We start from the raw sequence: 17,843 nt of genomic DNA on the forward strand, positions 1-17,843 counted from the left end.
AACACTCAGTACGCTGTGAACTCTGCTATCATATTTTACGCCGGCTGCAGACTCTTGTGGGTGCGTGTCACATTTAGCCTTTGTCCTAGATGAATGGTGCACGCAGCCTTTGGTTTGGTGAAGTTTTGATTTTTTCCGTGATTTTCCCACCCCTGGAGTCACACCACCGATGCAAAGATAGCAGCATTGCAGGGTGACAAATTGAACTGGGTGGATAAAATTGATCTGGCCAAGAGGAGGATCCTTCAACTTTAAAGCCAGTCATTAAATTCACAGGGCTGTGTACACACGGCTGGACAATCAAATCCTAACAGGTTCCACTTTCTATCTGGAGATTGTCACCTAATTCACACCCAGTCAAGAGCAGGGATGCAGTGAAGCAGACACAAACCTTACTCAATCCAACGATATATTTATATATATATATTTGAGTGTTTATATATTTCCAGAATAGAGTTTACTTTTCTTTTGAATTCATGACTCTTTGAATTCCATTCATGCATAGCACTGCATTGAAAGTGGTGTCAAGTTGATGTACTATGCATCATTATAGAGTCTTTGAAAGGAGAATTATACATTTTCAGCCTTTATTAGTCGACCAGAATAATAGCATTGACACTGATGGCTTTCTGGCATAGATTATGGTGGCCTATAATTGACTCGGTTCATACAGTCACATTTTCATAATGAAGGGCCAAGGCTAAATCCTTAGAGTATGTGGAAGGGGTAAATCGGGCAAAGCAGGAAGCAGGAAAGGAGCAGGAGAATGCATACTTATAACAAAGTTTTGTTTTGTAATGGAAGTTGTTTGCCTTTGTTATCAAAGACCGCAGGTCACGTCATTCTAATCCTTCCATGACAATTACATTTAATCTTGTCATGCCTTTCTCTTCAAATTGGTTGAGACATTTTGAGTTAAATTGTCTTGCATCTTTCTTTGCAGCTCGTCTCTTGTGTTGAAGTGTGTGTCCTCAGAGTGCACTTGAGTTTTCAGATTATTTTCAGGTGGCTTCCTTCCAGGTACGACTCTTGGTCTGTGGCAATGTGACATTTTTTTATGTAGTTTAGTGTTGGATCCCTTATTGAACAGAATTATAGAAATGCTTATATTTTGCAATCCCTCAGATTAATTTACAAACACCCACAGTTGGGAACTTGTGGGTGTTTCTAAGAGAATGTATTAATCCATGATAAACTGGGATCTTGAACTAAGAAAATACTTTACTATTACAGTCATAGGACTACTGTGTAAGATTCTATTTCTTTTTATATGCCCTTGTTTTGTGATTATTACAACAACATTATTTTACCTCAATGGATGCTAATCAAAGTGCGCTCTTCTGATAAATGGACGTCTCTGCTATTTGTCAGAGGTTCTTGTGTATGTGTTCCTCATTATTAAAATTTAATTGAATTAAAAAGAAACTTTTAGCCCACTTAATGAAAACACAGTCTAAGGAGTAGCCCACATATCCAAGGCAACAGCAGTCTGCTGCTCTATAACACCAGAAGAGGTTTCCTGTAGAGGGTCATTTCACTGACATGTCACACAGCTGCCTACACTGCTGCCCAATAATCCACTGCTCTATGCAAATTGCCACCAGAAAGCTTGCTGATTTGACTAAAAGCCCCAGCTGAACCTGTTTTTGGAGGAAAAAATAGACTCTGGCAATATTCATACATAATGCATTCGACTTACATTAGAAACTGCTTAGCAGGTTGTCAGATTGACTCGGTTGGTTTTATGTAAGCACTGCCGACGGAGGGATGAAGTGGACCGGACAGGCTTTTAAGAACCACAGAAGGTTTGGTCAGTTGCTTTACCAAGTAAATGAATAAACTTCTCTCTCTCTCTCTCTCTCCCTCTTTCCCAGAGGTGTTCAAGTGCACTGGACTTGCGGGCTACATTATAGCAGTTTGTTTTTGTACATTGGGCATTTTCAAGTGATAGGATGACTCTTAAGTCCTGTTCAAGCACTCCCACACTGTGCTTCAAAAACATTTGCAACCCAAAAATATCAGCCTGGTTTTACAGCGAAAGTGTGTTTTGATGTGTGGAGGTGTGATGTTGGGGGCTTTAAAGTGGGCTTTAAGCCATTTTAGCCATTTCACTGTCAGTTTTTTTCTGATGAATGTAGGAGGATTTGCTGGGCAGCATTGTTCATTTTTTGGACGGATGTACATTTGTTGAAATTCTGTGTTCGTGTTGTACCTGTGAAAGGTTAATAGTTCAGCGGTGTCTGGGATGATGATGTCTGTGTGTGCGTTTTGCTCTGCAGGGATGTTCGTGGTCGGTGATATTTGTGGATCTGGACGCCCACAACAGGAACAGACAAACCCTCTGCTCCCTACTGCCCCGAGAGTCTCGCTCCCATGTGAGTCCATCTATCTCTGCACCTGCTAAATTTACCCCATGAAAAACTCAAAGCATAAACCATTACTTACCACACAAACAGCAATGTTGGTAGAACAAAGCTGCACTAATGTAAAATCTAAAGGAGATGAGTTCATTGGTCAAAAAATCCCTTGAACTTTACTTGTTTTTATTGCTAATTAAGAAATGCTAGCATGCGAACAGAGGGGTCTCAGATTACTTACGTAGTAGATTATATTATTAAATGTTAAACATTGAATTAAATATTGACTGCCCCTGCGGCAAACTACAATTTTACAGAGACACTAGCATCGCTGTAGATTCTACTTTAAAATGTGAGATTATTATTTTATCTCTATCCTTTACAAATGTCATTCATCAGAGTGGAGCATAATGAAATAAATTGTCTTAAAGTTTTGGTTAAACTTAGACTCAGATCTATTAAGCTGATCTTATTGCAGAAATATGTCTTCCACTGCACATGTTCCTGCAACCTTTCTCCTTTTTTTCTTTTATTTGACTGAAGAACATCTGTGTCCATAATCTCCAGCAATCAAATACTGAAATAGAAGCCTGCCGCACACATGCCAAAATCTTAAACGGTTAATTGCACGCATCAAACAGACCCCGCACTTAACGTCAATATGTCGGTTTATATCTGTACTTCAGTAATGCGTTTTCCCCACTGAGCTGCCATTACGCCGACCATACCTGTGCTATTGTTGGCTCAGTGTGAGAAGAAGTGGGGAAAGTGTAGCAGTGGCTGCAGAGCTAAAGCTGAAAAAGGTAGAAGTGGGAAAAAAAGAAGTGGAATGAAGAGAGCAAAAAAACATTCCCTTCACTCCACCACTTGCAAACACTTAAATGATCACATCTCTCTCGCTTTCCGTGAATGTTTCAGGCAGTATAGCTGCCATCAGCATTTGGGGAAATTAGTGTAATTAGACAACCAGAATGGCATTATAGAGCTGGAAGGAATCAGTGCAGTGAGGACGGTGAGACCAACACACTGCAGGAAGATGGGAAGATTATTGTAGATGTTATCAATACAATATTTGTAACCCTTAAGCTCTGGGAAAAGATTAGAGCACAACATTCAGCTCCTGATCGATGCAGCACCTGCACCGAATGTGTTCTGTTAGCTGATATCCTATTTCAGCTGCAGCTGAGGATGTTAACAAGGATGAGAGTGGACGTTAGGCGTCGGCTCCTCTGTGAACTGTAGAGATCTGTGCAAATTAAAGAGATTATAACATACAGTGGCATCAAAGAGTCCAGTTGAAATATATTCCTTAAGCTGTTTCACAAAGTAACTGTGTCAGAAAGAAACATCTGAACAGTAGATTCCACTCAGAATACAGAAAGCAAGTCTTTTATTTTTGGAAACCCTTCTGTCTATTAATGAACCTTAAAAAGCTGTTTGCAGTGAGGCTGAGTTTAATAACTTTAATTTCCTTCGCTTAATAGAGTAAAACAAACTAATAAGAATATTAGATGTCCGGACATAATGGTGTGTCGGGCCTAATTATAGTATTCATTCCTAATGACCGCTATTTTAAATGACGTAGCTGCACTTTCATAGGACAGCATCTCTACCTGTGTATTATACGTAAGTTATGATTCTGTAGAACATAAAGATAGAAGCTCCACACAGTTTAAGGTTATGACGTCTAATGATCAGTGGTCATGGTTAGTTTTTAATTCCATTCCATTTAATCCCAAATTTTTCCCAGACATGAAAATATCCAAATCATGTGCCAGCTGTCATTCTTTTTTAAAATTTTCATGGAAAAATAGGTAAAAAAAAAAGTGTGTTTTATAGTCGGCCACAATTGTGACCGGCGGGATAATATGTATACAAATTTTACGAATGCATCATAGCCATCAAATTTCTTATATTCCAGCCCATTTTCAACTTAGCTGTTTTTTTACTATTACCAGTACCCGCATACATTAGATGTTTGTGTGCTTTATCACATGTTATTGTGACTACTGTATTTTACATATCAAAAACATGTAGAACAACTGAAAGCAAAAACAAAAAGATGCCTATATCAACATTACCATTGTCACTTTTGTGCAACATTTAAGACATGCATATTGTAACTTTGTTGTTGGATTTGCATTTTAGTGCAACATTGATTTAGTGTACTTTTCATTTTACCATTGTAAATGTACATTTTTAGTGCAATATTGACTTAATTTGCTTAACCTAGGGGTCACAGAATAGAGGTAACCTGCATACTCTCAGACTTACTTTTTTTTTTCGTCTCTGACCCATCTATGAGACTTCCTTCCTACAACATCTCTGTAGAAGAGGTGGCTGCTTATGAGTGCATTGTTCAGGGGCCATGTAAAGATGGGCACCCACCACTTCTTGGACCTGATTGAGATATGGCACCTTGAAACCTGTAGATTGTTTGAATGTTTAGATTTTATTTTTGACAACCTGCAACTTGGCTGATCTGGACCCTCTGGTGCAGGCATGGGCAAACGCTTCCACAAATCGGCTATGTGGCTGTAGGTATTAGTTCCAACCAGCCAAGAGCACACAGTTTGCCCAATCAACTCTCTGAAGACTGAAATCAGTTGATGAAATGAATCAATTCTGGTGTTCTGCTGCTTGGTTGGAACAGAAACCTGCAGCCACACGGCCCTTTGTGGAAGAGTTTGCCCATGGCTGCTCTGGTGGGTACAGGTGGGTAGAGGGATTTTCCTCTTCACCAACAGTGGGTGGAAGTGGGGTAGTGGTGAGAGGGAAGTTATCATCCCTGATAACATTGTGTCTTTCATAATCATTTTGCCTAACTTTCATTTAACAGCCTGGCTGGCAAATTGGCCGGTCTCACCCTTATAGTCCATATCTGACCCATCGTGATTACAGTCACTGAGGCCAGAATCTTTTTCACTTTGAGAGATAGGCTAACTGAGATGCTTTAGGGCCTGTAAGGTCCAGCATATACTGCATTTGATTCAAAGTTAAATAAAAAGCAAAAAGAACAGAGTAGAAAATTAGCTACTTACACTGTGTGGGAGCGTGCCTATGTTCCCACAGCCCTATGTTCCCTCAGCCCTATGTTCCCTCTGGACTCTCTCTACCTATCTGGACTCTATCTATCTGGCCTGTCTAGCCTCTACCTGGTCTTTTTACTAAACTTAACCAACTCCTTTCTTCATTGCCTAAACCCAACCAATGGTGGGACTGAAAGGCTGAGGGAACATAGGGCCTAATTTTCAGTGACAACAAAAGTTAGAAATGAGGGAACATAGGGCTGAGGGAACATAGGGCTGTGGGAACATAGGGATGACCCCCACTGGGTTATCCCACCAGTCACTATTGTTGCCATCGACAATTTTACTCATTCTGTGACCGCACTAAACACAGTTGAGTGATTGTAGATGCATATGTCAATACTAGACACTTAAAGGGATAGTTCAACATTTTGGCAAATTGGCCCATTGCCATAATCGCTATAGTCATAGCAGTAGGTTCGTTACCTTTAGCCACTTTAGCCCTTCAGCAGGCTGCTCAGAGCTACGCTATGGAAGCTAACGGAATTTCTTGGTTTCCCTCATTAAACTCATCAAATTCAACATCCCAAAACTCCACAGCGCTTTTGTAGACAAGTTGTGACCTGCACAACCACCACACTATGAGATAATGACGGAACGATACGAAACGGAGCCGTTTTCGAGGTAAATACAGGGTAAATACGGAGACTGCTTGCTGAAAAACTGTCCCTGAACGCAACGCGCATCAGCGGTTTTGTATGAATTTACCTCGAAAACGGCTCCGTTTCGTATCGTTCCGTCATTATCTCATAGCGTGGTGGTTGTGCAGCTCACAACTTGTCTACAAAAGCGCTGTGGAGTTTTGGGATTTTGTATTTGATGAGTTTAATGAGGGAAACCAAGAAATTCCGTTAGCCTCCATAGCGTAGCTCTGAGCAGCCAGCTGCTGCGCTCCGCCGTACTGAAAATAGCTTACACCTACAATTAAAGGTAATGAACCTACTGCTATGACTATAGCGATTATGGCAATGGGCCAATTTGCCAAAATGTTGAACTATCCCTTTAAAGATGATGTGTCCCCAAAATCTTTGTCTTATGTCAACCTTCTTTACTGACCCTCTTTGTCGAGGCTTTGATGCAGCCATCTTCTGGATGGTGCTACCAGGAAGTAATCAGCTCTGTAACAATTTACACTAAACATATGAAACTGCACATATGTGATCAGGAGGGTTTCTTGCTTAAGTATTTTTTGGAAATATGTTGATACTCCATTTAGTAACATATTTAGGGCCTTTCAACTGGAAATAGTTTTTACGGCCCCTTTTGTGACCGATGGGATTAAATGGGTTGATATAAAATGTCTGTGATTAATTTAAATTTGTTTTCACGTTGAAATGTGCCAATGTTAATGTCAGTTAAAAATGTTTTCTGTGCAGAACACAGATGCAGCCTTGCTCCCAACCATCAGCTATCCTGCCTTTGCTGTGGACGACGATGCTCTGTACAGTCAGACACTGGACAAGATAGTTCGCAAGCTCAGAGGCAAATACGGCTTCAAGCGCTTCCTCCGTGACGGCTACCGCACCACGAATGAAGACAAGAACCGGCGCTACTACAAACCTGCTGAAATGAAGGTGGGTGCTGATGGGACACCTGAGGAATGCACTTCCTTCTGCTCATCTTTGCTTTTCTCTTTGCTTTAATATTTTTGTCTCTACAAATGTTTCCTTGGGGAACCACACAAGAGACAAAATGAAGCAATTCCTCTTCCCTTCACAGAGAATGTAACAGAGGTCATAGCAAACAGGTGATTACAATACTGCGGCCTACTGTAACATAAGCTGATTTTCAGGTCTAGGACACATCAAAACAAACAGACAGCAAAACAGCAGTGATCTTAGAAAACAGATTTGTCTCCCCAGTGGTTGCATTGTTTGCAGTTTAGACTCCAAAGTGAGTTTAGATTAATAGAACGACACAAAGTTTAAAAGTGTACCTGGAGTTTATTTCAGGAAACCACGCACAGGGAAAAGCAAATACATAAAAGCTAAAAGAAAAAAAAAAGTTCCACTTAAAAGTGCTTGAGTGTGACATTTGAAAAGTTTTTTTTTGAATAAGCCTGGCCCAGGCATAAGCTTGAAAAGGTATTATCCTTTTATGATAATGCTAAGAGATCTGCCTGTGGCTTAGCCTCTCCCATTTCAAGTGTTTTAATCCTCCCAGGTATTTCACCCTGAATCTTAGTCTGTTTGTGTGTGTGTGTGTGTGTGTGTGTGTGTGTGTGTGTGTGTGTGTGAGAGAGAGTCCCTGTCAGTCCGTGTGTGTGCTTGCATATATATGTATGCGAATGGCCGTGCATTCATTGTCCTTTTCTGAATCCCCTGTGATCCTGGCGAAATGACAGCGCATTCACTTCAGAATGAGCTCAGTGAGCGAGCGAGTGAATCAGAGGCTGGACCCTTAATGCTAAACAAATCATTGCATTAGCTGCAGAACTAACCTCCTAGAATTAATGAGCTCAGGGAGGCGATGGAGGGATCAGCAGAGATCTACAGGCACAAAGATAGAGGCAGTGGAACTTGCTGTCTGGTCTACTGGATGTTTCACCTTTAATCCATGAGTTCTCATCACTCCTACTCACTGAGGGGTCATTTACACCTCAATGTTAAATCTACAGCATTGTGGACAAGTGCATGCTGTGATGAGGTCTTAATACTTTTATTAAGCGTTTGTATCTTATAATAGAATTTATTATTGGCATTAGAACTAAGTATTTTCTGTTTGAATTACAATTCAGTAAAAGCTTTGTTATAGATGTGGAAATATTTGTATGTGTTATAAGTCAAGACTTTAAATGTTTCATGTGTTATTCAAAAGAGAATAGTAGGTATTGTGGACAAGGAGACAGTTTCAGTTTCTCATTCTAGTTTATTTAATTTAGCTACTTAAAATAAACAGAGGCTCTGAGGCCCCTTACCTGTATCCCAGCAACTAAAAAGCCAGGTGTTGACATCAGGATTTGGCGGCAAATAATACATTTACCAGGTGCTTTGAAACAAACCTGTTCAACCTATTCATAGCTTGTAAAGAGGCCATCAATCAACAATTATGGTTTAACTTGCATAGTATTTGTAGAATAAATAAACCTATGATAAGAAATTCTGTATTTTTGTACTTTTGAAAAACTTCCAGTAGGTAACATTTCCTTCTAGTTCACCTCCACCAAATAAATAATGCATTTTTAAGATATTATTTTAAATATTAGATTGCTTTTGGTTGCTCCTTTGTCTCTACAAATGTTAGAAATGATAAAGGTGGAGCTGACATTCTGGTGGTGAAAACAAAAAATAAAAAATGAAATGACATTCGGGCAGTTGTGGTGGTGTTGACTCCAAACCACTTGGGATACTTTGAAATTAGCTTTCTTTAATCCTAACAGCTAATGTGATATAAAGGCCCTGAGGTTAATAATTAGCAACCAATGTTGTGTCAGTTCCTTGGTTGTACCAGCATTTATTGTGTAAAACACTGGTGGTTGCCATTTGCTGTCCATCTACCAACACTAACATATTTGATCAGCAAAAATTCAGTTACATACAGTAAGAGGAAAATGTGCTAGGGGTCATTCTTTTTACAGTGCAGTAGATATTACCCCATGCCTACGGTTTCTCACTAATGATATTGCACTTCAAGTTTTAGAGAGGAAGACCTGGTCAATAAAAAGAAACGTAATAATGAATATTTGAACTCCTTTGAGAGAGGAAGGCAGTGCACAAGGCTGTGAAATGCCAGTGGTCTGTCTGACACAGTGTGAGCTGAGCTCCATCTGGAAAGAGAGAAGATACAGGTAAACCAGGTCTCCCCCACAGAAGACAGTTGTTGTTGGTGTTTAGAGAGGATTCACAGCACGGGCCGACGCCTGTGCTCCCTGTCTGTTTACCATTGACAGAGAGCAGCAGCCTGTGTGATAGACAGTTTTACCAATCAGTCGAGCTGCTCAAGCACAAAACACCCGGGAACCCTGCCTGTTTACAGCCTCAACGGGCCAAGAAGCACAGGCCTCATTGGGTGACTGCCTCAACTCTCCATTTTTCTCTCCCCTCCTTCTAAATATGTCTCCTCCTCTGCACCTCTATCTCTTTATGCACTCTCCTTTCTTTCATTCTTCTTTTCTATCATCCCTCCGTCACCATCTGATAGCTGCCGTTGCTCCTTATCTCTGCTGGAACACACAGTTTGAAACCATGCATACCTGCATACAGTATTCACATGGTGCAGATATTAACCATTTAAAGAGGCACATCAGGGCCTATGCTAGTACTTTCTGCCCAGTGATAGTGTGTGTGTGTGTGTGTGTGTGTGTGTGTGTGTGTGTGTGTGTGTGTGTGCGTGCGTGCCGTACCAGCCATTGGTTATTGCTTTAGGATGTAATCTCTGTTATCTTCCATTAGTGTGGAGATTAGTGTAGAAAATGAGGGACAAAGATGGCCGGGACTTGTTGTCTAAGAAAAGGACAGAGGTGCTAACGTTGCAGTTATGTGTCTGTTTTCATCCTCTATAGGCGAGCAGCAGCAAAATGAGATTGAATTATTGGAATTAATAAGGCTGGGATTCACTTGACTGTCCTCGTTACATGTGACTTGTAACCAAATAAAGGGTGTGTGTGTGTGTGTGTGAGAGAGAGTGTGAGTGAGTCACACTTACTACACAAGCATAGTGTGCAAACTATAATAGGATTTCTGGTTGAGTAAAACTCAGAAAATAATCCAACAAGCAATGATGTTCATGTCAATTCAAGTGTTTGTTTTGCAAGATGCTCTCCAGCTGCCACATGGTGCATCTTATTCATCTGTGTTGAGTTGACTGAAGACAGACACAGTCAGTCACACAAACTCAGTCAGTCAGCCAGTCAGCCAGTCGGATATGAAGCCATAGCTTGTTTTTATGAAGGACAGGTTTAATGGGGAAAAAAACTGAATAATGATAGGAGAAAACCTCAAGTCAAGATGGGTAAGAAAGGTTGTCCATCCCTCCAGGAGATTTCAAATGATTGTGGCAAAGAGCTTTGAAGCTGGTGTCCCTGCATTTTTAAATATTTGGTGTGAATCACACAAAAGCTGACATTGAACTGTAATGTGGATTTAACAACTGGAGACAATTAATTTGTGGTGTGAACGAAAATGGACTTGAGTCTCCCAATCTGTATAAACAATGTGTAGCTTCTATTTTTTTTTAGAACATTTGGTGACCATGTCAGAGATCAGTGGAACTAAACATACCTGTAGTAGGAGTCTTCTCTATGAATGATGTAATCCCCTTCTTCTCTGGAGGAGGGTCTGGCGAGCGAGACTACTTCTTTCATAATGAGATGCTCAATATATCAGGTGCAGCACTGTCACATAGCCTGCTGTCAGTCACCAGAACTGTTAAAGTTAGTAGTAGCAGTTGTAGCAGTAGTAGTAGTAGTAGTAGTAGTAGTAGTAGTAGTAGTAGTAGTAGCAGTAGTGGTAGGAGGAGTAGCTTTATTGTCATTATATTGTCGAGAGTCGAGACAAGAATTCAGGTAACACTCCCTGAGGCACAAAACGAGAGAATAGAAACAGTTGAGACAATAAAAAACAGTTTTAAGACATAAACATTAGACTATAACAATGTAAGGTGTAAGTTAATAGAGCCATGATAGAAATAAGTAAATAAATGAAGTACGAGATTGCTGGACTTCACCACGACATGGACCCTGTGTAGAGGTATAGGTTTTCTACATTTATTTCAAATCCTCTCTCTGTATGCCACATCAAGTCTTATGCATTATGCAGAGCTCTTGTTAACATGGTGGAGGTGCAGACCCGCTGTCACTGACCTACAATCCTTGTACTTGTCCACTGATCAGACTTTCCTCTCAGTACACGTCACATGTTTGTCACTGTGTCGCAAACACCTGAGACCTTCAGTTGTCCGCCTCAACACAAACAGCAATAACTGAGAATTTTTCATAAAGTGACCTTGACAGGAGAAGTGCCATCTCTTTTCTGTCAGTTTTCATTCACAATGTCATGTCTTCCATATCGTTTCCCTGTGTCATGCTGTTCCATATTCAGTGCTACTAAAGTTCAGCCATCCGCTTCTTTAAAGTCCCTGTGCCTCTCTCCCCTCTTTCTTGAAATGGAAAAGCAATAATTCCTCCTCTCTCTCTCTCTCTCTCTCTCTCTCTCTCTCTCTCTCCAGCTTTTTGATGGCATCGAGTGCGAGTTTCCTATATTTTTCATCTACATGATGATTGACGGTAAGCCTTGTTCTATCTGCAGCTGCTGTTAGAATGCCTCAAGTGGGTCACTGGAAAGATAGAAGTCAGACTTGTAGCATTTGACAGGACATTACACTCTGATATTTGCCAGGTTTTAGATGACTTAGAGACACCTTTTAAATAGATGTGATGTGTGAAATCTGTGTGTGAACCCTCAGGGAATGATAAGACATATTCTTCAAAATGATTCTGAATCCAAGCGTCATTCACCCTCATGACAATTTAAACTCAGGACTTACAACGTTTATTTAACTTAGCCAGACAAATCAAAATCCAATACAAAAAGAGTAAACAGGACTTACAACGCACAACTTTAAGATTAAATGCTCAACAACTATCTTTTGTATCAGCTATACAAATCACAGAGAATGCAACGACAGAAAGGTTCGACACACTGCAAATCTACAGCCAAATCACACCTAGCCTGTCCTCATGTCAGCATGGCTATTGCATTAACATTACCTTTCTCAGACAGATGTACTAAAAAGAATTGTCTTTACTTTGTGAAGTTCTGAATAGTGCTCTGATAAGAGCTGCAATAAACAATATATCTACATTAACACTGGAAGAAATTACTACATGTAATTGAAATGGTTTGATTTTAGTTGAATAATTTGTGTCTGTGTTTTCAGGGGTTTTCAGAGGAAATAAAGCTCAGGTCAAAGAATACCAGGAACTTCTTGAACCCATCATCTTTCAGTCTTATGAGGGTGAGTAATCACACAAAGACACAGAGTGATGAATTACACACACATGATACAACTCTATCTCATTTGGCATATCAATGTGATTGGTTTTGAAGCTTCCCTCTCCCTCTGTGACAATGAAAAACTTCCTGTTATTAAATCAAGTCATCCATATTCATACACCGCATGCTGTGACAGAGACTCACAGAGGCGTTACAGTGAGTGAATTCAGCTCTCCCGCATGAGCAGTGCGCCCGGCCCTCAGCTTCCACGTTCACCTGCCCCCACCGCTGTTAAGGGAGGCAGTCAAATGATAGGGGATGTCAGGAGCTTTGAGTTTCTTTTTGGTCTATTCATAATATAACAGGAATAATTGGAGTGCAGAGAGAATAATGATGTGAGACAGAGCTGACTGAAGCCGCCGCAAATGTCTTCACAGAGCCTTTTACTAGTTATGTAGGAATTAACAAAACTCCTGAAGTTAATTGCCTGGGTTTTAAAAGGATAACACAAGTGTACTCTTTTCCTCTTCATTATTAATGCCCATTAAAAGTCGGAACCCACAAATGCATTTGCCGCTGTCAGAAGCTGCTATTGTCTGTTACGCTGCAGGTGCTCCTGACCACCCAGGAGTCACCATCTCCCATTGTCAAGATGATATAGATGCAGCATGCTGCTCAGGGAGACAGGCTGCTGTACTCTGGTGGATGGCCAACAAAGTATAGCTGTCGCATTCTTTTAAGTAATACAAGCTATTTTCCTGCATTCAGAGGCTCACACTGTGTCATCCTTTCACCTCAACCAATCACACATGTGTCACTTTCAAATGCCACACAAATGTGGCGACGGTTGCCACGCTGAGCAATCAACTTAGTATTTCTTAACATACAGCTACAGATATAAAAGAACAATCTTCTAATAGCTGGTCATTTGATCCTTAGGTGGTTCGGCCCCCACAGAACCCAGATCTCAACATCATTAGATTAGTCTGGGATTACATGAACAGATAGCATAAACAGCTGTTAACTTACCAGTCTTAGTAAGAGCTTCAGTTGTGGTTATGTTTACAAAACAAGAAGATGTACGTGCTACTAGAGTGGAGCCTTCTCTTCTTTCTTAAATATATGCAACGCCATGAAATACTTTGTTCATCAGCAGGCCAGCTAAATATAATATAGGTGATTCAAGTTGGTTTCAATTGGCCATTTCAGTTGTGATTGCACATTCTATGTTATGTTTGTAAAACATATGAAAAGTGGTCAATCCATATATTGAAGAGAGTGGTTGAATGATGTGAGTGTTAATATGTTGACATTTGAAAATGTTCTTTAGAGGTAGAAAATCGGTTGATAAATTACACACAAACACTGATTTACTGTGTGACATTAGTTGGGTTTCCATCCAAGTCGTATCGAATTTTAAAAGCAGATTTTGTGAAAATGCGCAAAAAGCAAATGCGAATTTATGACCGTTTCCATTCATTATTGTTTTGTGATTATTGGGAGAGGAGGAGTGCGCCGTGAGATTACGTCATAAGAGAGCGTGAATGTATCCAACAGCTGACACTCAACATCATGGACAATTTACGTACTTTCCAGACTATAGACGCACCTGTATAAGCCGCACCAGCTAAATTTTAAAAGAAAATACATATATAGGCCGCACTTGAATATAAGCCGCAGGTTTTCATGTTGTAACATGAGATATTTACACAGAAAGACAGTCGGAAACTGTGCAAGTCCGCTCGCTTTTCCGCTGTTTTGGTTATGCTCCTCTCGCCCATGTGCATCTGATTACATACGAAGCCGGTGAAAAATCAATAAATGGAGCGGTGGATAACGTTACATGTTACGGCGTGTGATTGTGTAGTCTTAACCGTCATAAACAAAACATTACGGGTTACGGAGCGTGTTTGTGTTGCGGTGCCGCAGAGACGAGAGCTGGGAGACCGGGGCGTCGTTCTCCATTTGTTTGAACGTCGCTGGGTGAAGTCCAGCTAGCCAGGCTAGCGCCGCCTATTGGTTCCGGCAAATTTCATTTGCCTCAACAATGTAGTCAGGACACTAGCAATGCGTTTCGGTTTGCTCCGTCCGCCAGAGCGGACGGACCAATCAGCGAACAGACGGGTAAGTGAAGGCGATGACGTTGAACTCAAGCGCTCAAGATTAACCTATGAGCTTAACCGGTGTATAGCACACGTGACCACCAAGCAGCAGCGATTAGTTGAAGCAAATGTAAGCAACCGCCTCCCGGAAGCAAACGAATCCCTATGGCTGGTGTTCAGACGCTATATGAAATGTAATGAAATAAGCGGCTGATGCATCAGGCTAGAAGTCCAGCAGCACTTCAACCTCAAACTCTGCCTCAATTCGCATAATCTGTTTCCATCACAAAAACTCGCATTTCCTTTAATCGATACGCTGACAAATCCACCCCCTCCAAGCGTATACATTTTTATGTGAATTTACTGCCTTTTTTCGAATTTCTGGCGTTTCCATTCAAGTATTTATTCGCAATTTTTGAAAATGCGAATAAAAAAAGGTGGATGGAAACACAACTAATGTTACTACTTTAATGTACTTTAATAGCCACTGGGATGAGGTGCAGTTTTTCTTGCCTAAACACACTAAACACAATATTCTCTACACACACATGCACACATGCAAACACACACTCTCTCAGTGCTCACAGACCTATTCTCTCATGGCAGGCCATGCTGTGATTCCCAAATACTACTATGTACCAGCTGACTTTGTGGAGGCGGAGCAGAACAAGCATGGAAGCCAGAAGCGTTTCCCTAGCAACTCCGGACGTGATGGGAAGGTCTTCTTGTGGGGTCAGGCCCTGTACAACATTGCCAAGCTGCTCGGTAAGCCTCTGTGTGTGTTTGTGTGTAGGCGCTGTGGTATAGAGCTCCAATCCCACACATTTATTCTCTTATTGTGATAGCAGCCTGTAAATTCACTGTGCAAAACTAGTAGGACCATAAGGTCATATGTGATGAGAAATATCATCACGTATTATCTTCTGAATAGTCAAGAAGTCAAGCATTTTGTCATTCATGATCATTTAATAATTTTAAATCTTTCACTGAGTTGAATAAAAGGATGCACTTCTTAACCCAGCCATTGTATGTGCATGTCTACATTTGTGTAGGACAATGACTCTTTTGGTCTGTCCTTTTTGTGCCTTTATTATAGCCAAAGATTTACATTTTTGTCTAGTTCTATTGTTGTCCCATTCTTATCCCATTCCATACCTCAAGAATTTCTCGAGAATTTCTCCAAATCAGTATTCATTGGGACTGAAGGATGAAATGATCAGGTTTTGGTAGTCAAGGTCATTGCAACCTCACAAAACACGTTTTTGTTTATAACCAATTAATTAAAAAAAAAAAAGTAGTGGTGGAATTTCAGGTCAATTTGCAAAAACACTTTGGTCACGGTGACCATATCCACGCTTGTTAACGAAGGTGGTAATTCTAGTGTCTTGTGATTCTTATATCTGTGTGTGTTCATATTCCAGCGGATGAGCTGATTAGCCCCAAAGATATTGATCCTGTTCACCGCTACGTTCCCCGCCAGGACCAACGCAACGTCAGCATGCGATACTCCAATCTGGTAAGCTTCAGTGTGGCTGGGACTGACTCCTATTTATTTATTTATTTTTTTCTTGAATACTCACATGTACCATGAACATCCTCAATATAACACTGTTACAGTGCTTTTCGTAAACTTGTGTTCACCCTTGTAAATGTAACCGAGCAGAGCATTTAAGTGCTTTTGGCCTGAAGTAATAACACACAGTACATGCAGTTAAATATCTGCTGGCCAATGTTTTATTTTAAAAGTCAAGTAGCAGTAATTACTTTCTGCTGTAGAGCCAGAGAGTGGGCTATATGTGGACTGCCCACTCACAAAGGAAAAAAAACAAGTTCTGTGTTTGTAATTAGTGATTTTTGTGATTTTGTTTTTATTTCAACTCTTAAGGATAATAACAAGTCAACCAAACGTCTTCTGTCTTTCCATCACCTAGCTCTCTCTCTGCCAGCTGTGCAATACAGATTTCAAATACAGCATACTGTATCATTTGGTATAACGGCAACTCAGTACCTCTGGAGTCAGACTTGATGTGAAGGGTGAACATGAGTCACACCCTAGATAATTATACACTGTATGATCCGAATAGCACCCCTGCAACACCTGATGGATTTACTGTACTGTATGTGACCGGGATCATGCTTTAACTTTATTCCTCATTGTGACTGTGTTCCGTTTCTTTCATTTACTTTGTTAAATAGAGCAACAGTGGGAACAGAGTTACATCAAGGGAACTCCTGCTTTACTTTGTTTTATCACCGAATGTGAGCCTGGTGTACATAATTCACTACATACAGTGTCTTTCTCTCTAGTAGAGACTTTTTTGCCATGGGCATCAGAAATTACTTTTTCAATGTGTGTCACTGAATATAGAGAAGATGAGTGAGTCGCACCTCAACTTCCCCACTGTTGATTATGAACAATTTCAGAAATAATCAGAAACGTGTAGGAGGAACTTGATGTTGAGAAACTTGATGTTGAACTACTTCAGCAACAGTATCCCCGTTTCGTGACAAATGTGAAGAGGCAAACTTAAGCAGCTGATGTACAGTTGCTGCAGGCTAAGTGAGGCTTTGCCGCTTGTACGTAGTAATGCCTGTATTGCACAACCAGGATCCCTCCCAGACTCCTACACTTTCCCACTACGAACTCCACCTATAGGTCCATTCCCATATCTAATTTAATAAATCCCTACTCCTCAGTCCTGCTCACTTTGTCGTGTTACTCATGTGTGCTAAGATTTGATTCAGAATTCAGAGCAAAGGTTCCTTTTTTACCTTGCTAAAGGCCAGCATCGCAGATGAGGATTACACCCAGTTCATTTCCCCCACTAACAGCCTCTCTGAATGAATGGTGATGATTTCTTAGGTTTAATCCATATTAGAGACACCAGGCAGCTCTGAGGATCACGCAGATGAAGGGTGGAGATATATATACCACAGCTGAATGGTTCTATTCTCTTGAGTGTGCAGTGTGGATTGATACATCCCATTCTGCTCTGTACTCAATGTTGAATTCTGTTTTGGTTTTTTATAGCTGAGCAGATAAGATAGAACAAGGTGCACAAGAGAGGATAGGTCAGAAGACATATGATGAATGTCAGACTGAATCAAATTGGTTGCTGGGAGAAAAATCAACAACAGAAATAAGACGGTGAAAAACTGAGAAAAATCCAGACACAGTATGTCAGCTAGAAATACTTAGTGGGTAGGAAGAACAGGAAGATGAGCATTACATGAAAAGTGTAATTATTGCATTTTCATACCACTTTTTCACCACCATTCCTTTAACCACCGGTTTGCTCTGTTGTCTCTAGTGCAATATTGCTGTCATAAGAAGCCCTTCTTTAAAATATTAAAATATGTTTA

At 40.6% G+C, this 17,843-nt stretch overlaps 1 protein-coding gene across 4 annotated transcripts in view; it reads left to right on the forward strand.

Moving 5' to 3' along the window:
• phkb (phosphorylase kinase, beta) overlaps window positions 1–17,843 on the forward strand; it is a 119,020-nt gene that overhangs the window by 30,017 nt on the left and 71,160 nt on the right. For all 4 annotated transcript variants that reach the window (XM_085767361.1, XM_085767369.1, XM_085767342.1 and 1 more), the window contains 6 exons: window positions 2,280–2,375; window positions 6,823–7,020; window positions 11,612–11,669; window positions 12,323–12,400; window positions 15,087–15,245; window positions 15,902–15,996. In XM_085767361.1, coding sequence (XP_085623487.1) covers window positions 2,280–2,375; window positions 6,823–7,020; window positions 11,612–11,669; window positions 12,323–12,400; window positions 15,087–15,245; window positions 15,902–15,996 — 684 coding nt within the window. The remainder of the gene's footprint in view (window positions 1–2,279; window positions 2,376–6,822; window positions 7,021–11,611; window positions 11,670–12,322; window positions 12,401–15,086; window positions 15,246–15,901; window positions 15,997–17,843) is intronic.

This window comes from Trachurus japonicus, chromosome 3, assembly GCF_045865225.1.
Source record: "Trachurus japonicus isolate A0001 chromosome 3, Traja_1.0".
NCBI lineage: Eukaryota > Metazoa > Chordata > Actinopteri > Carangiformes > Carangidae > Trachurus > Trachurus japonicus.